The sequence below is a fragment of the Manacus candei genome, unplaced genomic scaffold, assembly GCF_025592945.1.
Source record: "Manacus candei isolate 608988 ecotype Guabito, Panama unplaced genomic scaffold, ASM2559294v1 h1tg000241l, whole genome shotgun sequence".
Lineage (NCBI taxonomy): Eukaryota > Metazoa > Chordata > Aves > Passeriformes > Pipridae > Manacus > Manacus candei.
The window spans coordinates 23074-50522 of NW_026138289.1; the positions used below are offsets into that span (position 1 = coordinate 23074).

At 52.7% G+C, this 27449-nt stretch overlaps 2 protein-coding genes across 3 annotated transcripts in view; one reads left to right on the forward strand and one right to left on the reverse strand.

Annotated features, from left to right (window-relative positions):
* Positions 1-521: 521 nt before the first annotated feature.
* On the reverse strand, positions 522-13619 carry LOC127464602 (hepatic lectin-like). Its single transcript, XM_051774956.1, has 9 exons — positions 13434-13619; positions 12059-12181; positions 11884-11982; positions 8346-8384; positions 6502-6597; positions 5349-5441; positions 3329-3480; positions 1957-2066; positions 522-993 (listed from the first exon to the last, which is right to left on the reverse strand). The coding sequence occupies exons 1-9, from the start codon at positions 13531-13533 to the stop codon at positions 861-863; spliced, it is 945 nt and encodes a 314-aa protein (XP_051630916.1). The 5' UTR covers positions 13534-13619; the 3' UTR covers positions 522-860.
* A 1978-nt stretch (positions 13620-15597) lies between these two features.
* Positions 15598-27449, forward strand: part of LOC127464600 (EVI5-like protein) — a 32990-nt gene continuing 21138 nt past the window's right edge. The window contains exons 1-7 of one of the 2 annotated variants that reach the window (XM_051774955.1): positions 15687-15702; positions 18512-18582; positions 19010-19347; positions 21414-21603; positions 23583-23807; positions 25609-25683; positions 27319-27444. In XM_051774955.1, the coding sequence (XP_051630915.1) occupies positions 19034-19347; positions 21414-21603; positions 23583-23807; positions 25609-25683; positions 27319-27444 (930 nt within the window). In that variant the 5' untranslated portion in view covers positions 15687-15702; positions 18512-18582; positions 19010-19033. Of the gene's footprint in view, positions 15703-18511; positions 18583-19009; positions 19348-21413; positions 21604-23582; positions 23808-25608; positions 25684-27318; positions 27445-27449 lie in introns of both variants that reach the window. The other variant, XM_051774953.1, reaches the window with a different exon arrangement.

The following is a 27449-nucleotide window of genomic DNA, read 5'->3' on the forward strand; positions in this document are numbered from 1 at the left end:
ACGGCCCCGCGAGTCTCGGCAAAACCTCTGAAAATGGGGATAAACCCCCCAAAAAACCTCCAAATAACCCCAAAAAGTGCCCCCCTGGTGTTCCACCCCCACCCCAGCAGCACTTCCTGAGTTTTTGGGGAAGATTTTGGGAACATTTTTGGGTCAAATCACAATCAAAATTCTCCATTTATTAACATTTCCCTGATTAATTTGCCACAAAAACTCATCATCTCCAAAAATGAGAATAAACTCCAAAAAAAACCCCAAATACCCCCAAAAATCTCCCCCCTGCTGTTCCACCCCTACTCCAGCAGCACTTCCTGATTTTTTGGGGAAGATTTTGGGAACATTTTTGGGTCAAATCACAATCAAAATTCTCCATTTATTAACATTTCCCCGATTAATTTGCCACAAAAACTCATCATCTCCAAAAATGAGAATAAACTCCAAAAAAACCCCCAAATACCCCCAAAAATCTCCCCCCTGCTGTTCCACCCCCACTCCAGCAGCACTTCCTGATTTGGGGAAGATTTTGGGAACATTTTGGGAGCCATTTGGGGTCAAATCCCACCCAAAGCTCTCCATTTATTGCCAGTTTCCCCGATTCATCGATCAGCGACGTCACGACCTCCAAAAATGGGAATAAACCCAAAAAAACCCCCAAACCCCCCCAAAAATCTCCCCCCTGCTGTTCCACCCCCACCCCAGCAGCACTTCCCGCTTGGGGGAAGATTTTTGGGAAGGCTTTGGGCAGATCCCGAGCCCCGTTTTTGGAGGTTTTCCGCCGGATTTTCCCGGCGGACGGGGGTTTTTTGCCGGATTTTGCCGGATTTTGCCGGATTTGGGCCCGTTTTGGAGCGGGGGGCGGGTCAGCAGGGCCGTTCACAGACCCAGCGCTCGGGGCTGAAGCAGGGCAGGTCATTCCAGAGCCCGTTGGAGTAGATCCCGGCGCAGTCCTCGCCGTGGTGGCCGACGTCGTTGGGTTCGCCGCTGTTCCAGAACCTGCCGAGCGGACGCCTCGTTTCGGGGGGAATTCCCACTTTTCCGGGGTTTTTGGGAGGAGGCGGCCCCACCCCCGAGCCCTCGGTGTCTCCGGGGAAAGGTGACACTCCCAAAAAAACCTCCTCCCCCCTTTCCAGCCTCCGGGGTTGTCCCGCTTTTCCCGAAATCCCGGGAATTGGGGGACCCTTTGGAACCAGCCTTTGGATTTGGGGGCTGGGGTGGGAACCCCCCCCCCCCGGGGGCTGCGGCTCCCAGAGTGTTCCCACTTGGATTTGGATCCCAAAAATGAAGCCAATTTAGGGGGGAAAAGCCAAGATTTGGTCTGTGGCTCCTCCCACTTTTCCCGGCATCCGGAATTTTCCGGGCCCGTGAAGGCACTGATTGGGGAGGGGCCTTTTTCAGGGGGAAAAAAGGGGCTGAAAGAGGGAAAAAAGATTATTTGGGGGGAAACTAAAATTAAATAATAATAACAACAATAATAATTACACACACATATATATATATATATATATATATAATCCAACAGTTGGATTTGAGGGTTAATCCCAAAATTGATCCCAAAACCCACTGGAGTCGGAGGTGCCCCAGTGGCTGGGAATTCCCAAATGCTGGATTTGGGATGTTAATCCTAAAATTGACCCCAAAATTGCTCCCAAACTCACTGGAGCTGGAGGGATCCCCCGGTGCCCCAGTGGCTGGGAATTCCCAACAGTTGGATTTGGGGGGTTAATCCCAAACTGATCCCATTGGAGCTGGGCTGGATTTGGGATGTCAATCCCAAAATTGATCCCAAAGCTGATCCCAAACTCACTCACTGGAGCTGCAGGGCCCCCCCGGTGACCCGGTGGCTGGGAATTCCCAAATGTTGGATTTGGGGGGTTAATCCCAAATTGATCCCACTGGAGCTGGGTTGGATTTGATGGTTAATCCCAGAATTGATCCCAAAGCTGATCCCAAACTCACTGGAGCTGCAGGGCCCCCCCGGTGACCCAGTGCCAGGAGCCCTCGCTGGGCTCGTCCGTCAGGCCCAGCCAGAACTGGCGCCGCTCCGGAACGTGGATGGCCAGGAATTGCTGGGAATGGGGGGGAGAAAGGAAGCCAAAAATCCAGGAAATAAAGAGAAATCAGGGGGGAAAGGGAATAAAGGGGATAAAGGGAATCATGGCAATCAAGGAAATAAAGGAAAAAAGTAATAAAGGGAATAAAAGGGATAAAAAAAATCAAGGGAATAAAGGGAATCAAGGGAATAAAGGGGATAAAAGGGATAAAGGGAATAAAGGGGATAAAGGGAATAAAGGGGATAAAGGGAATAAAGGGGATAAAAGGAATAAAGGGGATAAAGGGAATAAAGGGGATAAAGAAAATCAAGGGAATAAAGGGGATAAAAGGGATAAAGAGAATAAAGGGAATAAAGGGGATAAAGGGAATAAAGGAGATAAAGGGGATAAAGGGAATAAAGGGAATAAAGGGAATAAAGGGGATAAAGGGAATAAAGGGGATAAAGGGGATAAAGGGAATAAAGGAGATAAAGGAGATAAAGGAAATCAAGGGACAAAAGGGAATCAAGGGAATAAAGGAAATCAAGGGGATAAAGGAGATAAAGGAAATCAAGGGACAAAAGGGAATAAAGGAAATCAAGGGGACGAAGAAAATCAAGGGAAAAAAGGGAATAAAGGGAATAAAGGAAATCAAGGGGATGAAGAAAATCAAGGGAAAAAAGGGAATAAAAGGAATAAAGGAAACAAAGGAAATCAAGGGAATAAAGGGAATAAAGGATATAAAAGAAATCAAGGGAATAAAGAAGATAACAGGGATAAAGGAAATCAAGGGAATAAAAAAAATAAAGGAAATCAAGGGAATAAAAAAAATAAAGGAAATCAAGGAAATAAAAGGGATAAAAGAAATAAGTGGATAAAGGAAATCAAAGGAATTAAGGAAACAAAGGAAATCAAGGAGATAAAGGAGATAAAGGAAATAAAGAAATAAAGAAAATAAAGGAAAAATTTCCAATTAATTTCATTTCCATCCTTTCCCATTGATTTCCCCCCTTTCCAGCTGACTCCCCGAATTCCCAAGGAATTCCCCTCCTCTTGGATTGACTCCTGGGATTCCTCAATCCCACCCTCTCCAGGGGGGCTCCCCGTGGATCCCCCCCCTCTCCAGGTGTCCCGTGGGATCCCACAGACCCTCCTTCCCAAAAAAAAGTCCAGCCCAAGAGGCCTGTTGGGCCCCAAATCCCTGGAATTTGGCCAAATCCCTCTCCGGGGGTCCCTGGTGCCCCCAAACTCCGGGAATTGGGGGAGTTTTCCCAGTTTTTGGGGCTTTCCCGGCTCACATTTTCCTGCTCGGAGTCGACCACGGCCAGGTGGGCCTGGAATTGGGCACAGGAATCCCTGGAATCGTGCCAGGATTTGGTGCTGGAGGAGAAGAAGTAGCAGGTCCTGGAAAACTGCTCCCAGCCGGGGGGGCAGGACGGGCACAGGATTCCTGGGAAAGAGGGGAAAAAGCGGGATAACGGGGGCAGGAACACCGGGATAACGGGGGCAGGAACAGCGGCATAACGGGGGCAGGAAAAGAGGGATAACGGGGGCAGGAACACCGGGATAACGGGGGCAGGAAAAAGGGATAAGGGGGGCAGGAAAAGCGGGATAACGGGGGCAGGAAAAGCGGGATAACGGGGGCAGGAAAAGAGGGATAACGGGGGCAGGAACACCGGGATAACGGGGGCAGGAAAAGCGGGATAACGGGGGCAGGAAAAAGGGATAAGGGGGGCAGGAAAAGCGGGATAACGGGGGCAGGAAAAGAGGGATAACGGGGGTAGGAAAAGAGGGATAACGGGGCAGGAAAAGAGGGATAACGGGGGCAGGAAAAGCGGGATAACGGGGGCAGGAACAGCGGGATAACGGGGGCAGGAACACCGGGATAACGGGGGCAGGAAAAAGGGATAAGGGGGGCAGGAAAAGCGGGATAACGGGGGCAGGAACACCGGGATAACGGGGGCAGGAACACCGGGATAACGGGGGCAGGAAAAGCGGGATAACGGGGGCAGGAAAAGTGGGATAACGGGGGCAGGAAAAGAGGGATAACGGGGCAGGAAAAGAGGGATAACGGGGGCAGGAAAAGCGGGATAACGGGGGCAGGAACACCGGGATAACGGGGGCAGGAACACCGGGATAACGGGGGCAGGAACAGCGGGATAACGGGGGCAGGAACAGCGGGATAACGGGGGCAGGAAAAGCGGGATAACGGGGGCAGGAAAAGAGGGATAACAGGGGCAGGAAAAGCGGGATAACGGGGGCAGGAAAAGCGGGATAACGGGGGCAGGAACACCGGGATAACGGGGGCAGGAACAGCGGGATAACAGGGGCAGGAACAGCGGGATAACGGGGGCAGGAAAAGCGGGATAACAGGGCAGGAACAGCGGCATAACGGGGGCAGGAACACCGGGATAACAGGGGCAGGAACACCGGGATAACGGGGGCAGGAAAAGCAGGATAACAGGGCAGGAACAGCGGGATAACGGGGGCAGGAAAAGTGGGATAATGGGGGCAGGAACACCGGGATATCCGGGGGGGGTTCTCCTGCCCTTCAGCTGGGAGTTCCTGGGGGGAGAAATGGGGGGGAAATGGGGAAAAACTGGGAAAAACTGGGATAACAGAGGGAGAAAGTCCAGGATTTCTAGGGAGTTCTCCTGCTCCTCACCTGGAGGTTACTGAGGGGAAAAATGGGGGAAAATGGGGAAAAATAGGGAAAAACTGGGATAACAGAAGGAGAAAGTCCAGGATCTCCAGGGAGTCCTCTGGCTCCTCATCTGGGAGGTTCCTGAGGGAAAAAAGGGGGGAAAATGGGGAAAAAAATGGGGAAAAACAGGGAAAACCAGGATAAAATAATGAGGGGAAAGCAGGGGAAAAGCAGGATTTAAAAAATAGGGAAAACCAGGGAAAAACTGGGATAACGGGGAGAACACCCGGGATATCCATGAGGGTCTTCTGCCCTTCACCTGGGAGGTTCCTGGGGGAGAAAATGGGGGGAAAATGGGGAAAAAATGGGGAAAAATAGGGAAAACCAGGATAAAATAATGGGAGGAAAGCAGGGGAAAATCAAGATTTAAAAAATAGGGAAAACCAGGGAAAAACTGGGATAACAGAAGGAGAAACTCCGGGATCTCCGGGGAGTCCTCCTGCTCCTCACCTGGGAGGGTCCTGGGGGACAAAAATGGGGGAAAATGGGGAAAAACAGGGGAAAAGTGGGATAAAATAATGAGGGGAAAGCAGGGGAAAATCAGGATTTAAAAATTAGGGAAAAACCAGGGAAAAACAGGGAAAAAGTGGGATAAGGGGTGGGAAAGGCCCCACCTGAGAGGTTCCGGGTCTCCTCCAGGACCTGGCTCTGCTCCCGCCGCAGCTGCTCCAGCTGCTCCCGCAGCGGCGCCAGAGAATCCCGGGATTCTGTGCCGGGAATGACAGGGAATCACTGGGAGTTACTGGGAGTTACTGGGAATGACTGGGAGTTACTGGGAATTACTGGGAGTTACTGGGAATGACTGGGAATTACTGGGAATGACTGGGAATTACTGGGAGTTACTGGGAATGACTGGGAGTTACTGGGAGTTACTGGGAATGACTGGGAATGACTGGGAGTTACTGGGAATGACTGGGAATTACTGAGAGTTACTGGGAATTACTGGGAGTTACTGGGAGTTACTGGGAATGACTGGGAGTTACTGGGAATTACTGGGAATTACTGAGAGTTACTGGGAATTACTGGGAGTTACTGGGAGTTACTGGGAATGACTGGGAGTTACTGGGAGTTACTGGGAATTACTGGGAATGACAGGGAATTACTGGGAATTATTGGGAATGACAAGGAATTACTGGGAGTTACTGGGAATTACTGGGAATGACAGGGAATTACTGGGAATGACAGGGAATGACAGGGAATTACTGGGAATTACTGGGAGTTACTGGGAATGACAGGGAATTACTGGGAGTTACTGGGAATTACTGGGAGTTACTGGGAATTACTGGGAATGACAGGGAATGACAGGGAATGACTGGGAATTACTGGGAATGACAGGGAATTACTGGGAATTACTGGGAATGACTGGGAGTTACTGGGAGTTACTGGGAATGACAGGGAATTACTGGGAGTTACTGGGAATTACTGGGAATTACTGGGAATTACTGGGAATTACTGGGAATGACAGGGAATGACTGGGAATGACAGGGAATGACAGGGAATGACTGGGAATGACAGGGAATTACTGGGAATTACTGGGAATTACTGGGAATGACACGGAATTTCAGGGAATTACTGGGAATTACTGGGAATTCCGGGGAGAAAAGCCCTAAAAATCCCTATTTTTGGTGCCTTTTCCAGCCCCTTCCCAAGGTTTAAATTTAATAAATTTAATAATAGTGTTGCAAATTTAACCCCAAGCTCCCCTTTAAATACTGAGGGGTTTGGTTAATGAGTGAATGAGCTAATTAACATTAATTTGTTAATTACCGAGGGCTCCGAGTCGCTGTGAGAGCTCCGAGAGCTCCTGTTCCCGCTCCGGGGGGTGGGAAATCCTGGCCTGGAGTTCCTGCAATTCCCGGGACACTGCGGGGGGAACATTCCTGGTTTGGGATCCAGCGGGGCCGGGAGTGGGGATTGGGGGGGTTTGGGGGGATTTTGGGGGGATTTGGGGGGATCCGGGGGGATTTGGGGGGGATCTTGGGGGGGTTTTGGGGAGGATTAGGGGGGATGTGGGGGGATTTGGGGGGATTTTAGGGGGATTTTGGGGGATTTGGGGGATATGGGGGGGTTTTGGGGGGATTTTTGGGGAATTTTGGGGGGATTCGGGGGGGTTTTGGGGGGACTTGGGGGGATTTTGGGGGGATTTGGGGGGGTTTTGGGGGGACTTGGGGGGATTTTGGGGGGATTTGGGGGGATATTGGGGGGATTTGGGGGGGTTTTGGGGGGATTTGGGGGTGATTTGGGGTGATTTGGGGGGGTTTTGGGGGGACTTGGGGGGATTTGGGGGGGATTTGGGGAGGTTTTGGGGGGATTTGGGAGGGATTTTAGGGGGATTTAGAGGGATTTGGGGGAGATTTTGGGGGGATTTGGGGGGATTTGGGGGGATTTTAGGGGGATTTGGGAGGGATTTGGGGGAGATTTTGGGGGGATTTGGGAGGGATTTGGGGGGATTTTGGGGGGATTTGGGGGGAATTTTAGGGGGATTTGGGGAGATTCGGGGAGATGTGGGGGGATTTGGGGGAATTTTAGGGGGATTTTGGGGGATTTGGGGGATTTGGGGGGGGTTTGAGGGGATTTTGGGGGATATGGGGGGGCTTTGGGGGGATTTTGGGAAGATTTTGGGGGATTCGGGGGGGGTTTTGGGGGGACTTAGGGGGATTTTGGGGGGATTTGGGGGGGTTTTGGGGGGACTTGGGGGGATTTTGGGGGGATTTGGGGGGATATTGGGGGGATTTGGGGGGGTTTTGGGGGGATTTGGGGGTGATTTGGGGTGATTTGGGGGGGTTTTGGGGGGACTTGGGGGGATTTGGGGGGGATTTGGGGAGGTTTTGGGGGGATTTGGGAGGGATTTTAGGGGGATTTAGAGGGATTTGGGGGAGATTTTGGGGGGATTTGGGGGGATTTGGGGGGATTTTAGGGGGATTTGGGAGGGATTTGGGGGAGATTTTGGGGGGATTTGGGAGGGATTTGGGGGGATTTTGGGGGGATTTGGGGGGAATTTTAGGGGGATTTGGGGAGATTCGGGGAGATGTGGGGGGATTTGGGGGAATTTTAGGGGGATTTTGGGGGATTTGGGGGGATTTGGGGGGGTTTTGAGGGGATTTTGGGGGATATGGGGGGGCTTTGGGGGGATTTTGGGAAGATTTTGGGGGATTCGGGGGGGTTTTGGGGGGATTTGGGGGGATTTGGGGGAATTTTAGGGGGATTTTGGGGGATTTGGGGGGATTTCGGGGGTTTTGGGGGGATTTGGGGGGGTTTTGGGGGGATTTGGGGGGATTTTGGGGGGATTTTGGGGGGGATTTGGGGGGATATGGGGGAGATTTTGGGGGGATTTGGGGGGATTTGGGGGGGATTTTGGGGGTGATTTGGGGGATTTTGGGGGGGATTTTGGGGGGATTTTTGGGGGGATTTGGGGGGATGTGGGGGGATTTGGGGGGATTTGGGGGGATTTTGGGGGGATTTTGGGGGGATTTTTGGGGGGATTTTGGGGGGATGTGGGGGGATTTGGGGGGATTTGGGGGAATTTTAGGGGGATTTGGGGGGATTTGGGGGGGATTCAGGGGGGATTTGGGGGGATTTTGGGGGGATTTGGGGGGATTTTGGGTCGTTACCGTTCAGGATCCGCCCCTGCAGAGTCTGGAAGTGCCGCGCTGGGGGAGAAAAGGGAATTGTGGGAATTCCGGCAAATCCCAGGGAAAATCAGGGGAAATAGGGGGGAATAACTGGGAATTTTGGGGAGGGGGGAAAGGGAGAGAAGGGGAAAAGAAAAGGGAAAATCAGAGGGAAGTCAGAGGGAAATAACAGGGAAACAAGAGGAAAATTGGGGGGGAGGGGAAAGAAGAGGAAAAGGGAAAATCAGAGAGAAGTGGGAGGGAAATCAGAGGAAAAAACCAGGAAAATTCGAGGAAAATTAGAGAAAAGCAGGAAAGAAAATAAGAGGGGAAATAAGAGGAAAATCAAGGGGAAGTCAGGGGAAATAAGAGGAAAATTGGTAGAAAGTCAGAGGAAAAGAGGTGGGAAGCATGTGGAAAGTCAGAGGAAAATCAGAAGAAAAACACAGGGAAATTAGAGGGAAGTAAGAGGAAAATAAGAAGAAAATGTCAGGAAAATAAGAGGGAAATCAGAGGGAAAGAAGAGGAAAAGTCAGGAGGAAAATCAGAGAAAAAGAAGAGGAAAAGAAAGGGGAAAATAAAAGGGAAATCAGAGGGAAGTCAGAGGGAAATGAGAGGGAAATGAGAGGGAAATCGGGGAAAATGGGAGGAAAAGAAGGCAAAAAGAAAAGGGAAAAGAAAAGGGAAGTGAGAGGAAAATTAGAGGGAAAAAAAGAGGAAAAGAAGGATTTGGGGGTTCCAGGGAGGGAATTCAGGGCACCAGGGAGGGGTTTGGGGGTTCCAGGGAGGGAATTTAGGGTACCAGGAAGGATTTGGGGGTTCCAGGGAGGATTTGGGGGTTCCAGGGAGGATTTGGGGGTTCCAGGGAGGGATTTGGGGATTCCAGGGAGGGATTTTGGGGGTTCCAGGGAGGGATTTGGGGATTCCAGGGAGGGATTTTGGGATTTCAAGGAGGGATTTTGGGAACCAGGGAAGGATTTTGGGATTCCAAGGAGGGATTTTGGGGCACCAGGGAGGGATTCTGGGATTCCAGGGAGGATTTTGGGATTCCAAGGAGGGATTTTGGGATCCCAAGGAGGGATTTTGGGATTCCAGGGAGGATTTTGGGATTCCAGAAAGGGATTTTGGGATTCCAAGGAGGGATTTTGGGATTCCAGAAAGGGATTTTGGCATCCCAAGGAGGGATTTTGGGATTCCAGAAAGGGATTTTGGGATTCCAGGGAGGGATTTTGGGGTTCCAGGGAGGATTTGGGGATTCCAGAAAGGGATTTTGGGATCCCAAGAAGGATTTTGGGGTTCCAGGAAGGATTTTGGGATTCCAAGGAGGGATTTTGGGGCACCAGGGAGGGATTTGGGGATTCCAGGGGGGATTTTGGGATTCCAGGGAAGGATTCTGGGATTCCAAGGAGGGATTTTGGGGCACCAGGGAGGGATTTTGGGATTCCAAGGAGGGATTTTGGGGCACCAGGGAGGGATTTGGGGATTCCAGGAGGGATTTTGGGGCACCAGGGAGGGATTTGGGGATTCCAGGGAGGGATTTTGGGAACCAGGGAAGGATTTTGGGGCACCAGGGAGGGATTTGGGGATTCCAGGAGGGATTTTGGGGCACCAGGGAGGGATTCTGGGATTCCAGGGAGGATTTTGGGATTCCAAGGAGGGATTTTGGGAACCAGGGAAGGATTTTGGGATTCCAAGGAGGGATTTTGGGATCCCAGGGAAGGATTTTGGGATTCCAGAAAGGGATTCTGGGATTTCAGAAAGGGATTTTGGGATTCCAAGGAGGGATTCTGGGATCTCAAGGAGGGATTTTGGGGTTCCAGGGAGGATTTTGGGATCCCAAGGAGGGATTTTGGGGAACCAGGGAAGGATTTTGGGATTCCAAGGAGGGATTTTGGGATTCCAAGGAGGGATTTTGGGATCCCAAGGAGGACTTTGGGGTTCCAGGAAGGATTTTGGGATCCCAAGGAGGGATTTTGGGGTTCCAGGGAGGATTTTGGGGTTCCAGGAAGGATTTTGGGATTCCAAGGAGGGATTCTGGGATCCCAAGGAGGGATTTTGGGATCCCAAGGAGGATTTTGGGGTTCCAGGAAGGATTTTGGGATTCCAAGGAGGGATTTTGGGGTTCCAGGGAGGATTTTGGGGATTCCAGGGGGGATTTTGGGATTCCAAGGAGGGATTTTGGGGTTCCAGGAAGGATTTTGGGATTCCAGGGAGGATTTTGGGATTCCAAGGAGGGATTTTGGGGCACCAGGGAAGGATTTTGGGATTCCAAGGAGGGATTTTGGGATTCCAAGGAGGGATTTTGGGAACCAGGGAGGGATTTTGGGATTCCAAGGAGGGATTTTGGGAACCAGGGAGGGATTTTGGGAACCAGGGAGGGATTTTGGGATTCCAAGGAGGGATTTTGGGATTCCAGAAAGGGATTTTGGGAACCGGGGAGGGATTTTGGGATCCCAAGGAGGGATTTTGGGGTTCCAGGGAGGGATTTTGGGATTCCAGGAAGGATTTTGGGGTTCCAGGAAGGATTTTGGGGTTCCAGGAAGGATTTTGGGGTTCCAGGGAGGGATTTGGGGATTCCAAGGAGGGATTTGGGGATTCCAGGGAGGGATTTTGGGATTCCAGGGAGGGATTCTGGGATTCCAAGGAGGGATTTTGGGGTTCCAGGAAGGATTTTGGGATCCCAGGGAGGGATTTGGGGATTCCAGGAGGGATTTTGGGAACCAGGGAAGGATTTTGGGATTCCAAGGAGGGATTTGGGGGTTCCAAGGAGGGATTTTGGGGCACCAGGGAGGGATTCTGGGATTCCAGGGAGGATTTTGGGATTCCAAGGAGGGATTTGGGGATTCTAAGGAGGGATTTTGGGATCCCAAGGAGGGATTTTGGGATCCCAAGGAGGGATTTTGGGGTTCCAGGAAGGATTCTGGGATCCCAAGGAGGGATTTGGGATCCCAGGGAGGGATTTTGGGGTTCCAGGGAGGGATTTTGGGATTCCAAGGAGGGATTCTGGGATCCCAAGGAGGGATTTTGGGGTTCCAGGAAGGATTCTGGGATCCCAAGGAAGGATTTTGGGGTTCCAGGGAGGATTTTGGGGTTCCAGGAAGGATTTTGGGATCCCAAGGGATTTTGGGGTTCCAGGAAGGATTTTGGGGATTCCAATGAGGGATTTTGGGATCCCAAGGAGGGATTTTGGGGTTCCAGGGAGGATTTGGGGATTCCAGAAAGGGATTTTGGGATCCCAAGGAGGGATTTTGGGGTTCCAGGAAGGATTCTGGGATTCCAGGGAAGGATTTTGGGGTTACAGGGAGGGATTTTGGGGCACCAGGGAAGGATTTTGGGATTCCAAGGAGGGATTTTGGGAACCAGGGAAGGATTTTGGGATTCCAAGGAGGGATTTTGGGGTCCCAGGGAAGGATTTGGGGATTCCAGGGAGGGATTTTGGGGTTCCAGGGAGGATTTTGGGATCCCAGGGAAGGATTTGGGGATTCCAGGGAGGGATTTGGGGATCCCAGGGAGGGATTTTGGGGTCCCCTCCTCGTACCCAGCCCCAGCTGGAGCTCGGAGAGGTTGTTCCAGGCCTGGCTGTGGCTGTTCCTGCTCCGGGTCCGGGTCTCCTCCAGCCCCCCCAGCGCCGCCGACGCTGCCAGAGACGGGAGGGGCCTCAGGATTTGCCCAAATTTTCCTCCCTCCCTCCCCAAAAACCCCCCTGGACTCACCTCTGGAGAGGCTCAGGCAGGTGAGGACGAGGAGGAGGAGGCTGAAGGCCAGGAGCAGGTACAGGAGGGGGCTGGAGCGGGTTGGGGTCCAGGACAGGGTGGGGAGAGCTGCCAGATAACCCCCTGGGGGGAGAAGAGCCCCAAAAAGTGAAGATTTACACCCAAAACCAGCCCCTGGAGCGGCTGCTCAGCCCTTGCTCCACGTTCCAACCCCTTCTCCCAAAATGGGACTCAGCAGAGGGGTGAAAATGGGCCCCAATTGGGTTAAAATTAGGGAAAAAATCCACTTTAAAGAGCTGAAACCTCCAGTTTTGTGTTTTCCTCATTTATGACCCAACAAAGGATCCAAATTTCATCAAAACTGGGTTAAAAATTGGGGAAAAATCCACTTTAAAGAGCTGGAACCTCCACTTTCGTGTTTTCCTTATTTATGACCCAACAATGGATCCAAATTTCATCAAAATTGGGTTAAAAATTGGGGAAAAATCCACTTTAAAGAGCTGAAACCTCCAGTTTCATGTTTTCCTTATTTATGACCCAACAAAGGAACCCAAATTGGTCCAAATTCAGTTAAAAATTTGAGAAAAAAAATCAATTTTAAAGAGCCAAAACCTCCACTTTTGTGTTTTCCTTATTTATGACTCAACAATGGATCCAAATTTCATCAAAATTGGGTTAAAAATTGGGGAAAAATCCCCTTTAAGAAGCTGAAACCTCCAGTTTTGTGTTTTCCTTATTTATGACCCAACAAAGGAACCAAAGTTGGTTCAAATTCAGTTAAAAATTTGGGAAAGAAATCAATTTTAAAGAGCTGAAACCTCCAGTTTTGTGTTTTCCTAATTTATGACCCAATAAAAGAACCCAAATTGGTCCAAATTTAGTTAAAAATTTGGGAAAAAAAATCAATTTTACAGAGCTGAAACCTCCAGTTTCGTGTTTTCCTTATTTATGACCCAACAATGGATCCAAATTTCATCAAAATTGGGTTAAAAATTGGGGAAAAATCAACTTTAAAGAGCAGAAACATCCACTTTTGTGTTTTCCTTATTTATGACCCAACAAAGGAACCCAAATTGGTCCAAATTCAGTTAAAAATTTGAGAAAAAAAATCAATTTTAAAGAGCCAAAACCTCCACTTTGGTGTTTTCCTTATTTATGACCCAACAATGGATCCAAATTTCATCAAAATTGGGTTAAAAATTGGGGAAAAATCCCCTTTAAGGAGCTGAAACCTCCAGTTTTGTGGTTTTTTTTAATTTATGATCCAACAAAGGAACCAAAATTGGGCGAAATTGGGTTAAAAATCGGGAAAAAATCCCCTTTAAAGAGCTGAACCCCCCAGTTTTGGTCCCCTAATCCCCCCTGCCCCCAGTACCTCCTCTGGGGCCTTTGCTCCTCTGGGGATTCTCCGGCTCCATCCCCTCCAGGAATTCCCGTTTCTCCTCGGAGCCGCCGCTCCCTTCCCCCCGGAACATCTCAGCCCTGTTTTCCTGGGATTTCCCCCCAATTTATGCCCCGGGGGGGGGAGGTTGGAGGGGGGGGGAAGTCACGTGTGTCCTCCCTGGGAAGGGGAAGGAAACTCGAATTATTTCATAATTCTGATTTCCCAGAAAATCACAGATCTGCCCTCTCGGGAGCCGCGGAGCCTCCTCAGCCCCTTCCCTGCTGCTTTTCCCAAGGATCCCCCCAAATCCCACTTTTTTTTCCCCCCCTTAAAACCAAGCCAACGATTCCCAGGGAGGTGATTTTGGGGGGGTTTCGCCACCAATCAGCCCCGAAATCCACCTTTTTTGGGCCGGTTTGCTTGGAATTTTTACCGTTTTGGGGAGTTTGGAACCCAAAACGTCGGGAAAATCCTCATTTTTTTCCCCTTTGTTTGTTTTTTTTTTCCCCTGGAACGTTCCTGTTGGCCCTGAAAACTCCCCCAGGGCTCCGACCTGGGGAGACCCCGAGTTCACATTTATGAAAACGTCACCAATTTCAGCAGAATTTTCCCCAGAAATCGGGAAGAGCAAACGCAGCCAAAAATCTGCTGTCCCCGAGGGCAAACTTCCCCCTTTTGTCCCGTTTCCCCTTTTTTCAGCCCAAATTTAAGGGGAAGTCCCCTCCCTCCCCACTTCGGGGTGGCTCCTCGTGGTTTTGGGTTCCCAAGAACTGCTGGAGGTGGTTTTGGGGTGAAAGAACAGGAATTTGGCCAGTTGTTTGTGACGTTGGAAAACGTCGAGAATGGGGATTTTGGGGCCGATTTTTACGGTGAAAAATGGGATAAACCTCCTGAAATCACAACTTCCCCCCCCCAAATTCCCCCATTTTTCTCCCTTTTTATAGGGTTTTTTACCTTTTTTTTTACCTTTTTATTTGTCAAATATCGGTGCTGGAGGGGTCGGGAATCCCTTCAAGCTCCTGAAAATCCCCGTTTTTCAGGGTTGTTGAAAACATTCCCAACGTTTTATCCTGAATCCTTAGAGATCTGGGGACCCCCAAATCCAGCTCCCGGTGAGAAGTGGGGACCCCGACACCCCAATTCCCCCACCCTGGGTAACCAGGGACCCCCAACACCCCCTCCCTGGGGACCCCCGAGTGCTCCAGGACCCGAATCCCTGAGGAATGTGGGACCCCCGTCACCCCCATTTTGGGGGTCTTTGTTGTCCCTGGGGGTCCCAGGAGCCCCAAATATCCCCGTCCCTGGGTCCTTATGGGATGAGGGACCCCAGAGCCCCCCTTCCTCCCATCCCGGGGGAATTGGGGACCCCCAAATGCAGTTCCCGGTGGGAATGAGGGACCCCCAGCACCCCAATGACCCCATTTTGTGTAATCAGGGACCCCCTCCCTGGGGACCCCCACTGTCCCATCCCTGGATCCCAATGAACGAGGGACCCCAGTCACACCAACAGCTCATCCCTGGGGACCCCCATCTCCAGCTCGCAGTGGGGATGAGGGACCCCAACACCCCCATTTTGTTTAACCAGGGGCATCGCCTACCCCATCCGGGGGTCCCCTCACGGCCACGGGCCCCTCCCCACACACCCTCCCTCAGCTACTCGACGCCCCATAGGCGGAGCCTCCTGCCCATCACCCCCCTCAGCCAATAAGAACCACGAACCCCTCAGGAGGGCGGGACCACCCCCAGCGCCGGAGGGCGGGACTCTGCCTCGTCTATTCTCTCCCATAGGCTACCTCAGCTCTCACACGCCAGCGATTGGTGAGATCTCCTGTCAGTCACCGCAAACCTGTCAAATGAAGAGGTGGGGCTTGTTGTCCTCTCCTGTCAGCCAGGTGCCACTCCTGGAGAGACTCGTCCTTCGATTGGCCGTTTCAGCCATCAATCATCCCCACCCACGCCTGCCATTGGGCAGCTCCCACCCCCCTCAGAGAGGGAGTGAGGAGGAACCATTTCATTGGAGTAGCGTCCTGCCCATCACGCAGCAACTCGCCTCCTATTGGCGAAGGCTGAGCCGGGGGGCGGGTTTAACGGCGGGTGCAAGGCGGCGATTGGGCGGGGGGCGGGGCCCACTGTCAGTGCGGGGCGGTGGCGGGGCCCGATGGCGGCGGGCGCGGGGCCCGAGCGGCTCCAGGGCGGGGGGGGGGCGGCCCCGGGAACCGCCGGGGGGGCGGCCCCAGGTCGCCATGGCAACGGCCCGCAGGTACGGGGGGGGGTGTCTGTGAAAAATGGGGGGGTCCACTATGAATGGGGAGGGTCCCTCCCATCGGGGGGGGGGGAAATCATCCCCCTGGGTGTGTATGTGTGACCCCCCTGAGGGGGTGTCGGGGTGACCCCCCTTTGGGGGTGGTTGGGGGCGATCCCCCCCCTGAGGGGGGTGTTGGGGTGATGCCCCCTGGGGGTTCATCCCCTTTTTGGGGAGCAGTGGGAACCCCCCACCTTTGAGGGGGATTTGGGTTGACCCCCCCGTTGGGGGGGAGGGAAGTTGGGGGGTTTTAGGGTGACCCCGTTTGGGGGGAATTGGGGGTGACCCCCCCTTAATTGGGGGGGGGGGGGTTGGGGGTGACCTTCCCCCTTTGATGGGGGTGTTGGGGTGACCCTTCCCCTTTTGGAGGCATTGGGGGTGACCCCCTCAATTGGGTGTGGGGGTGTTGGGGTGACCCCTCCCCTCTTGGAGGGATTGGGGGTGACCCCCTCAATTGGGGGGGGTATTGGGGGTGACCCCCCCTTTAAAGGGTTTTTGGGGTGGGATTAGGGGGAACTCTCCTTTGGGGAGAATTGGGGGTGACCCCCCTTTATTGGGGGGGGGCTGGGGGTGACACCCCCACTTTGAGGGGTGGATTAGGAGTGACCCCCTTTGAGGGGGGTGTTGGGGTGACCCCCCCTTTTGAAGGGATTGGGGGTGACCCCCCTTGAGGGGGGTGTTGGGGTGACGCCCCCTTTTGGAGGGAATGGGGGTGACCCCCACAACTGGGGGAATTGGGGGTGATCCCCTCCCTTTGAGAAGTTTTTGGGGTAACCCCCCTTTGGGGGGGATTAGAGAGAACCCTCCTTGGGGGGGGGGGGTTTGGGGTGACCCCCCTCAATTGGGTGTGACCCCTCCTTTGGGGGGTTTGAGTGTGACCCCCCTCAATTGGATGTGACCCCCCCCTTTTGAGAAGGTTTTGGGGTGACCCCCCTTTTGGGGGGGATTAGAGGAAGCCCCTCCTCGAGGTGGATATTGGGGGTGACCCCCTTCTGGGGGGTGTTCAGAGTGACCCCCCCTTTGGGGTTTTTGGGGTAACTCCCCTCTGGAGGGACTGGGGGGCTCCCCCTGAATTGGGGGGAGGTTGGGGGTGCCCCCTCCCCCTTGGGGGGGGCATTGGGGTGACCCCCCTTTTGGGGGTGTAACCCCCCCTTTGAGGGGCTTTAGGCTCTCACCCCCATTTGAGACTGTTGGGGGTGACCCCCCCTCAGTTGGGTGGGGGAGGGCATTGGGGTGACCCCCCTTTCGGGGGTGTTTTGGTGTAACCCCCCCCCTTTGAGGGGGTTTAGGGTGACCCCCCCAATTTGGGACTGTTGGGGGTGACCCCCCCTCAGTTAGATGGGGGGGGGGATTGGGGTTGACCCCCCCTTTTGAGGGGGTTTTAGGGTCCCCCCCCTTTGAGGGGAATTGGGGATGACCCCCCTTAATTGGGGTGAGTTTTCCCCCCCAAAACCAGCCGCAGTTTCCCTGAGGATCCCAATCCACCCCCACTGAAATCCCATTTTTCCCAACATTCCTCAAGCCACCGTTTTCCCCCCCCATTCCTGCCCATCCCTGGGCCCCCAAACCACGACTCCTCCCTCCCTCCGGAGTCATTTATTCCATAAAAACCCCCCAAAACGGGCAAACTGGGAATTCCCAGGGAGGGAAATCCCCTCTTCCCACATCCCTTCCCGAATCAAGGGGAGGTTGGGCCCAATTCCGGAGGTTTTGGGTAATTTAGTGCAGCTAATTTGGGACAAACAGGGAATGATGGGGTTGGGTTGGTGGGAAAAATGGGCTGAAATGGGAGGTTTTTGGGGATTTCAGTGAAAATCTCCGTGGGCTGACTCCTGATTTCCCTCAGATTGGCTAAAATTGGGATTTTGAAGGGATTGGAAGTGCTGTGGGGAGGAGGGAAGGAAGGGGGGGGGGTCACGTCCTGCTCAGGGACTCGGTTTTCCAGGTGAGCCCCTGGAATTTCAGTGAGTGAGGGAAAAACGGGCTGAAACGTGGGATTTTAGGGAGATTTGTGGTTTTCCAGGTGAGACCTCGGAATCCCCTCAGGCTGAGGGGAAAAATGGGCTAAAATGTGGTTTTTTAAGGATCTTCCTGGTTTTCCAGGTGAGACCTTGGAATCCCACGGGGTCGACACGTGGACTGAGGGGAGAAATGGGCAGAAATGGGTGTTTTGAGGGATATTTTTGGTTTTCTAGGTGAGACCTCGGAATCCCCTCAGGCTGAGGGGAAAAATCGGTTTAAATGTGGGATTTGAAGGATATATCTGGTTTCCCAGATGAAACCCCAAAATCCCCATGGTCTGAGGGGAAAATTGGCTTTAAATGTGAGGTTTGAAGGATATTCCTGGTTTTCCAGGTGAGACCTTGGAATCCCAAAGGGTCAACATGAGGACTGAGGGGGAAAATGGGCTGAAATGGGTTTTTTGAAGGATATTTTTGTTTTCAAGGCGAGACCTTGAAACTTCCACAGGCTGAGGGGGAAAATGGGTTGAAATGTGGGATTTTTGGGAGATTTGTGGTTTTCCAGGTGAGCCTCCGGAATCCCCTCAGGCTGAGGGGAAAAAGGGGCTGAACTGTGGGATTTTCAGGCTGTTTTTGCCCTCCCAGGTGAACCCTCAGAATCCCCTCAGGCTGAGGGGGAAAAAGGGGCTGAACTGTGGGATTTTCAGGAGATTTGTGGTTTTCCAGGTGAGATCTCAGAATCCCCTCAGTCTGAGGGGAAAAATGGGCTGAAATGTGGGATTTTAAGGAGATTTGTGGTTTTCTAGGTGAGACCCCGGAATCCCTTCAGGCTGAGGGGAAAAATGGGATTTTTTTCAGAAGAGTTTTGCTCTCCCAGGTGAGCCCCTGGAATCCCCTCGGGCTGAGGGGAAAAATGGGCTGAAAGGTGGGATTTTAAGGTTATTCCTTGTTTTCCAGGTGAGCCCTTGTGATCCCACAGGGTCAACACGTGGACTGAGGGGAGAAATGGGCTGAAATGGGGTTTTTTTAGGGAATTCGGTGAAAATCTCCACGGGCTGACTCCTGATTTCCCTCAGATTGGCTCAAATTGGGATTTTTTAATTTGAACTGTGGGATTTTCAGGCTGTTTTTGCCCCCCCAGCTGAGCCCCCAGAATCCCCTCAGTCTGAGGGGAAAAATGGGCTGAACTGTGGGATTTTTGGGAGATTTGTGGTTTTTCAGGTGAGCCCCCGGAATCCCCTCAGCCTGAGGGGCAAACAAGCTGAACTGTGGGGTTTTCAGGCTGGTTTTTTCCCCCTCCCCAGGTGAACCCCGGCCCCGCAGCCGCCATGGCCTCGCCGGCCGCCAGCCCCGACTTGTCGAGCCACGAGGGCCCAACGTTGAGCCACGAGGGCCCGGCCCTGAGCCACGAGGGCCCGGTGTTGAGCCACGAGGGCCCGGCATTGAACCACGAGGGCCCAGCGTTGAGCCATGAAGGCCCAACATCAAACCACGAGGGCCCGGCGTCGAACCACGAGGGCCCGGCGTCGAACCACGAGGGCCCGGCGTCGGCGTCGGCGCCCGCGGGATCCCCGACCTCGGACTCGGAGAACCTGAGCCCCGACGAGCTGGAGCTGCTGGCCAAGCTGGAGGAGCAGAACCGGTCAGGGAGCGGCCCCCGGGCCCGTTTGCCTCGGATCTGGGGAGGGGACCGGGCCGGAAATCCCGAGATCTCGTTGGTCGGGGGCCGTAGTGCTGGTTTTTGGGGGAAGATCTCCCTTCTCTGGGGCTCCTTGTGGGGAATCTCTCCTCCTTCCCTGGGGTTTGTGGGAATATCTCAGGGGCTTGGGGCTGTTTTGGGGAATATTGCCATTTTGGGGCTATTCTGGGAGAATATCTCCATTCTGGGGGCTATTTGGGGAAATATCTCCATTTTGGGGCTGTTTTGTGGGAATATCTCCATTTTTTGTGGAATATTTCCATTTTCTGTGGAATATCTCCATTTTTGCTGGGATATTTCCATTTTGGTGGGAATATCTACATTTTGGTGGGAGTATCTCCATTTTGAGTGGAATATCTCAATTTTTGGGTGGAATATCTCCATTTTGGGTGGAATATCTCAACATTTGGGTGGAATATCTCCATTTTGGGTGGAATATCTCAATATTTGGGTGGAATATCTCCATTTTGGGTGGAATATCTCAATATTTGGATGGAATATCTCCATTTTGGGTGGAATATCTCAATATTTGGGTGGAATATCTCCATTTTGGGTGGAATATCTCAATTTTCTGTGGAATATCTCCATTTTGGGTGGAATATCTCTATTTTGAATGGAATATCTCCATTTTGGGTGGAATATCTCCATCTTGGGTGGAATATCTCAATATTTGGGTGGAATATCTCAATATTTGGGTGGAATATCTCCATTTTGGGTGGAATATCTCAATATTTGGGTGGAATATCTCCATTTTGAGTGGAATATCTCAACATTTGGGTGGAATATCTCCATTTTGGGTGGAATATCTCAATATTTGGGTGGAATATCTCCATTTTGGGTGGAATATCTCAATATTTGGGTGGAATATCTCAATATTTGGGTGGAATATCTCAATTTTCTGTGGAATATCTCCATTTTGGGTGGAATATCTCTATTTTGAATGGAATATCTCCATTTTGGGTGGAATATCTCAATATTTGGGTGGAATATCTCCATTTTGAGTGGAATATCTCAACATTTGGGTGGAATATCTCCATTTTGGGTGGAATATCTCAATATTTGGGTGGAATATCTCCATTTTGGGTGGAATATCTCAATATTTGGGTGGAATATCTCAATATTTGGGTGGAATATCTCAATTTTCTGTGGAATATCTCCATTTTGGGTGGAATATCTCAATTTTCTGTGGAATATCTCCATTTTGGGTGGAATATCTCCATCTTGGGTGGAATATCTCAATATTTGGGTGGAATATCCCAATATTTGGGTGGAATATCTCCATTTTGGGTAGAATATCTCCATTTTCTGCGGAATATCTCCATTTTGGGTGGAATATCTCCATTTTTAGTGGAATATCTCAATATTTGGATGGAATATCTCCATTTTGAGTGGAATATCTCAATATTTGGATGGAATATCTCCATTTTGGGTGGAATATCTCCATCTTGGGTGGAATATCTCAATATTTGGGTGGAATATCCCAATATTTGGGTGGAATATCTCCATTTTGGGTAGAATATCTCCATTTTGGGTGGAATATCCCAATATTTGGGTGGAATATCTCCATTTTGGGTAGAATATCTCCATTTTGGGTGGGATATCTCAATATTTGGGTGGAATATCCCAATATTTGGGTGGAATATCTCCATTTTGGGTGGAATATCTCCATTTTCTGCGGAATATCTCCATTTTGGGTGGAATATCTCCATTTTGGGTGGAATATCTCCATTTTGGGTGGGATATCTCCATTTTTGGGTGGAATATCTCCATTTTGGGTGGAATATCTCAATATTTGGATGGAATATCTCCATTTTGGGTGGGATATCCCAATATTTGGGTGGAATATCTCCATTTTGGGTGGAATATCTCCATTTTGGGTGGAATATCTCAATATTTGGGTGGAATATCTCCATTTTTGCTGGGATATCCCCATTTTTGGGTGGAACACCTCCAATTTTGGGGCCGTCTGAGGCACTCACTCCGTGTCCGGGGCTGCCCCGTCCCCCCAGGCTGCTGGAGGCCGACTCCAAGTCGATGCGCTCCATGAACGGGTCGCGCCGCAACAGCGGCTCCTCGCTGGTCTCCAGCTCCTCGGCCTCCTCCAACCTGAGCCACCTGGAGGAGGACACCTGGATCCTCTGGGGCCGCATCGTCAACGAGTGGGACGAGTGGAGGAGGAAGAAGGAGAAGCTGCTCAAGGTGCCGGGGAACGGGGGGGGTTTGGCCAACGGGACGTGTTTGGGGTGGGTTTGTGCCATGGGACCCTGGTTGGGTGGTGGTTTGGGGTGGATTTACCCAAGGGGGACGTGTTTGGGGTGGATTTACCTAAAGGGACACCCTTTGGGCTGCGGGACCTGGTTGGGTGGTGTTTGGGGGTGGATTTGTCCAACAGGACATGGTTTGGGGTGGATTTGTCCAACGGGACATGTTTGGGGTGGGTTTGTCCGATGGGACATGTTTGGGGTTGATTTGTCCAACAGGACATGGGTTGGAGTGGATTTGTCCAGTGGGACATGGTTTGGGGGTGGGTTTGTCCAACAGGACATGGTTTGGAGTGGATTTGTCCAACAGGACATGGTTTGGGGTTGATTTGTCCAACAGGACATGTTTGGGGTTGATTTGTCCAACAGGACATGGTTTGGGGTTGATTTGTCCAACGGGACATGGTTTGGGGTTGATTTGTCCAACAGGACATGGGTTGGAGTGGATTTGTCCAACAGGACATGGTTTGGGGTTGATTTGTCCAATGAGACATGGTTTGGGGTGGATTTGTCCAACAGGACATGTTTGGGGTGGATTTGTCCAATGGGATGTGTTTGGGGTGGATTTGTCCAACAGGACATGGTTTGGGGTTGATTTGTCCAAAAGGACATGTTTGGAGTGGATTTGTCCAACGGGACATGTTTGGGGTGGGTTTGTCCAACAGGACATGGTTTGGAGTGGATTTGTCCAACGGGACATGTTTGGGGTGGATTTGTCCAACGGGACATGTTTGGGGTGGATTTGTCCAACAGGACATGGTTTGGAGTGGATTTGTCCAACGGGACATGTTTGGGGTGGATTTGTCCAACAGGACATGGTTTGGAGTGGATTTGTCCAACGGGACGTGTTTGGGGTGGATTTGTCCAACAGGACATGTTTGGGGTGGATTTGTCCAACAGGACATGGTTTGGGGTGGATTTGTCCAACGGGACATGTTTGGGGTGGATTTGTCCAACAGGACATGTTTGGGGTGGATTTGTCCAACAGGACATGGGTTGGAGTGGATTTGTCCAACAGGACATGGTTTGGGGTTGATTTGTCCAATGAGACATGGTTTGGGGTGGATTTGTCCAACAGGACATGTTTGGGGTGGATTTGTCCAATGGGATGTGTTTGGGGTGGATTTGTCCAACAGGACATGGTTTGGGGTTGATTTGTCCAAAAGGACATGTTTGGAGTGGATTTGTCCAACGGGACATGTTTGGGGTGGGTTTGTCCAACAGGACATGGTTTGGAGTGGATTTGTCCAACGGGACATGTTTGGGGTGGATTTGTCCAACGGGACATGTTTGGGGTGGATTTGTCCAACAGGACATGGTTTGGAGTGGATTTGTCCAACGGGACATGTTTGGGGTGGATTTGTCCAACAGGACATGGTTTGGAGTGGATTTGTCCAACGGGACGTGTTTGGGGTGGATTTGTCCAACAGGACATGTTTGGGGTGGATTTGTCCAACAGGACATGGTTTGGGGTGGATTTGTCCAACGGGACATGTTTGGGGTGGATTTGTCCAACAGGACATGTTTGGGGTGGATTTGTCCAACAGGACATGGGTTGGAGTGGATTTGTCCAGTGGGACATGGTTTGGGGGTGGATTTGTCCAACAGGACATGGTTTGGAGTGGGTTTGTCCAACGGGAGGTGTTTGGGGTGGATTTGTCCAACGGGACATGGTTTGGAGTGGGTTTGTCCAAGGGGATGAGTTTGGAGTGGATTTGTCCAACGGGACGTGTTTGGGGTGGGTTTGTCCAACGGGAGGTGTTTGGGGTGGATTTGTCCAACAGGACATGGTTTGGGGTGGGTTTGTCCAACGGGATGAGTTTGGGGTGGGTTTGTTCCACAGGACCTGGGCTGGCCCGGGTTCCATGACCCCCCCCGTGTCCCCCCGTGTCCCCCCACGCCCCTCGGTGCCCCCAGGAGCTGATCCGGAAGGGGATCCCGCACCATTTCCGGGCCATCGTGTGGCAGCTGCTGAGCCGGGCGGGCGAGGTGCGGCTGCGGCCGCAGTACTCGGAGCTGCTCCGCATGTCCTCGCCCTGCGAGAAGCTCATCCGCAGGGACATCGCCCGCACCTACCCCGAGCACGACTTCTTCAAGGGCCAGGACAGCCTGGGCCAGGAGGTGCTCTTCAACGTCATGAAGGTCAGCGGGGATTGGGGTCCCAAAACTCAGCTGGGACGGGGTTGGTGTCTATCCCAAGTTTGGAGGGGTTTGGTTCCACCCCAAACTCAGTTTGGAGGGGTTTGGTTCCACCCCAAACTCAGCTGGGAGGGGGTTGGTGTCTATCCCAAATTTGGAGGGGTTTGGTTCCACCCCAAACTCGGCTGGGAGGGGGTTGGTGTCTATCCCAAATTTTGAGGGGTTTGGTTCCACCCCAAACTCAGTTTGGAGGGGTTTGGTTTCACCCCAAACTTGGCTGGGAGGGCGTTGGTTTCACCCCAGACTCAATTTTGAGGAGTTTGGTTTCTATCCCAAATTTGGACGGGTCTGGGTCCACCCCAGACTCAGCTGGGAGGGCTTTGGTTCTACCCCAAACTCAGTTTGGAGGGGTTTGGTTCTACCCCAGACTCAGTTGGGAGGGGTTTGGTTTCTATCCCAAATTTGGAGGGGTTTGGTTCTACCCCAAACTCAGCTGGGAGGGGTTTGGTTTCTATCCCAAATTTGGAGGGGTTTGGTTCCACCCCAGACTCAGCTGGGAGGGGGTTGGTTCTACCCCAGATTCAGTTTGGAGGGGTTTGGTTGCACCCCAGACTCAGTTTGAAGGGGTTTGGTTTCTATCCCAAATTTGGAGGGGTTTGGTTCCACCCCAGATTCAGTTGGGAGGGGTTTGGTTTCTATCCCAAATTTGGACGGGTCTGGGTCCACCTCAGACTCAGCTGGGAGGGCTTTGGTTCTACCCCAAACTCAGTTTGGAGGGGTTTGGTTCCACCCCAGACTCAGCTGGGAGGGGTTTGGTTTCTGTCCCAAATTTGGAGGGGTTTGGTTCCACCCCAAACTCAGCTGGGAGGGGGTTGGTTTCAGCCCAAACTCAGTTTGGAGGGGTTTGGTTTCACCCCAGACTCACTTGGGAGGGGTTTGGTTTCTATCCCAAATTTGGAGGGGTTTGATTCCACCCCAGACTCAGTTTTGAGGGGTTTGGTTTCTATCCCAAATTTTGAAGGGGTTTGGTTCTACCTCAAACTCATTTTTGAGGGGTTTGGTTCCACCCCAAACTTGGTTTTGAGGGATTTGGTTCCACCTCAAACTCAGTTTGGAGTGGTTTGGTTTCTATCCCAAATTTTGAGGGATTTGGTTTCAGCCCAAACTCACTTGGGAGGGGTTTGGTTTCTATCCCAAATTTGGAGGGGTTGGATTCCACCCCAGACTCAGTTGGGAGGGGTTTGGTTTCTGTCCCAAATTTGGAGGGGTTGGATTCCACCCCAGACTCAGTTGGGAGGGGTTTGGTTCCTCCTCAGACTCAGTTTTGAGGGGTTTGGTTTCTATCCCAAATTTGGAGGGATTTGGTTTCTGTCCCAAACTCATTTTTGAGGGGTTTAGTTTCTATCCCAAATTTGGAGTGGTTTGGTTTCTATCCCAAATTTTGAGGGATTTGGTTCCACCCCAAACTCAGTTTTGAGGGGTTTGATTCCACCACAAATTTTGGGGGCTTTTCTTTCCCCCCCAGTCCCATTTTTGGGGGATTTGGCTCCACCCCAAACTTCCAGCCCCTCCAGTTCTCCCCTTTCCCTCCCTTTTCCCGCCTCCTTCCCACCCTCCCTTTTCCTGCTGAGACACCAAAACTTGAGGGGTTTTGGGATCTAAACCCAAGTTTTAAGCGACATCCCGGTCCTGGGGTGTGTTTCCCACCCAAAACCATCCCTTTCCCACCCAAAACCATCCCTTTCCCGTGGTGGATCCCCTGCTCCCTGCCGGGGGTTTCCCTGGAACGGGGTCCCTTTTCCAGGCCTATTCCCTGGTGGATCGGGAGGTGGGATATTGCCAGGGCAGCGCCTTCATCGTGGGACTGCTGCTCATGCAGGTCTGGGAGTGGGGCTGGGAACTGGCAGTGGGGCTGGGAATGGGGCAGGGAACTGGGAATGGGGCTGGGAACTGGGAATGGGGCTGGGAATGGGGCTGGGAACTGGGAATGAGGCTGGGAGCTGGGAATGGGGCTGGGAACAGCTGGGAATGGGGCTGGGAGCAGCTGGGAATGGGGCTGGGACCTGGGAATAGGGCTGGGAACGACTGGGAATGGGGCTGGGAACTGGGAATGGGGCTGGGAACTGGGAATGGGGCTGGGAACAGCTGGGAATAGGGCTGGGAACGACTGGGAATGGGGCTGGGAACTGGGAATGGGGCTGGGAACTGGGAATGGGGCTGGGAACGGCTGGGAATGGGGCTGGGAACAACTGGGAATGGGGCTGGGAACAGCTGGGAATGGGGCTGGGAACAACTGGGAATGGGGCTGGGAACTGGGAATGGGGCTGGGAACAGCTGGGAATGGGGCTGGGAACAACTGGGAATGGGGCTGGGAACTGGGAATGGGGCTGGGAACTGGGAATGTTCTCCCTGATCCTCCTGATCCCAACTGGAGCCCGTTTGGGGATCCCACTTAGTCCTGGTGGATTGAAACCCTCCTGGACGGCTCCCAATCCCATCCCAGCACCCGATGGGAACGGGGAACCTCCTCCCTGATCCCAACTGGAGCCGGTTTGGGGGTTCCCACTTGGCCCTACTGGGTTTAACCCCCCCTGGAAGCTCCTGGTCCCATCCCAGCACCCGATGGGAACTGGGAATGTTCTCCTTGATCTCTCTGATCCAAACTGGAGCCGGTTTGGGGGTTCCCACTTGGCCCTGCTGGGTTTAAACCCGCCTGGATGACTCCCTGTCCCATCCCAGCACCCGATGGGAACAGGGAATGTTCTCCCTGATCTCCCTGATCCCAACTGGAGCCCATTTGGGGATTCCCTCTTAGTCCTGGTGGGTTTAACCCCCTCAGACGACTCCCAGTCCCATCCCAGCACCCGATGGGAACTGGGAATGTTCTCCTTGATCTCCCTGATCCCAACTGGAGCCGGTTTGGGGGTTCCCACTTGGCCCTACTGGGTTTAAACCCGCCTGGATGACTCCCAGTCCCATCCCAGCACCCGATGGGAACAGGAAACCTCCTCCCTGATCCCAACTGGAGCCGGTTTGGGGGTTCCCACTTGGCCCTACTGGGTTCAACCCCCCCTGGGCAGCTCCCAGTGCCCTCCCCGCCCCCCGTGCTGCCCGGGGAGGGGTTTTGGAGGGATTTTGGAGGATTTTGGGCCTGGTGTCCCCCCAGATGCCGAAGGAGGAGGCGTTCGGTGTCTTTTTGGGGATCCCCCTCAGTCCTGCTGGGTTTGACCCCCCCGGGCAGCTCCCAGTCCCCTTCCACCCTCCCAGGGGAAGCAGCCCCGCCCCCAGGAGCAGCAGCCCCACCCCCAGGGGCACTAACCCCGCCCCCAGGAGCAGCAGCCCCGCCCCCAGGGGCACTAACCCCGCCCCCAGGAGCAGCAGCCCCGCCCCCAGGGGCACTAACCCCGCCCCCAGGAGCAGCAGCCCCGCCCCCATGAGCAGAAGCCCCGCCCCCAGGGGCAGAAGCCCCGCCCCCAGCATTCCCCCGGAGGATTTGGGGCCGCTGTCCCCCCAGATGCCGGAGGAGGAGGCGTTCTGCGTGTTCGTGCGCCTGATGCAGGAGTACCGGCTGCGGGAGCTCTTCAAGCCCAGCATGGCCCAGCTGGGGCTCTGCATCTACCAGTTCGAGTTCCTGCTCCAGGTGGG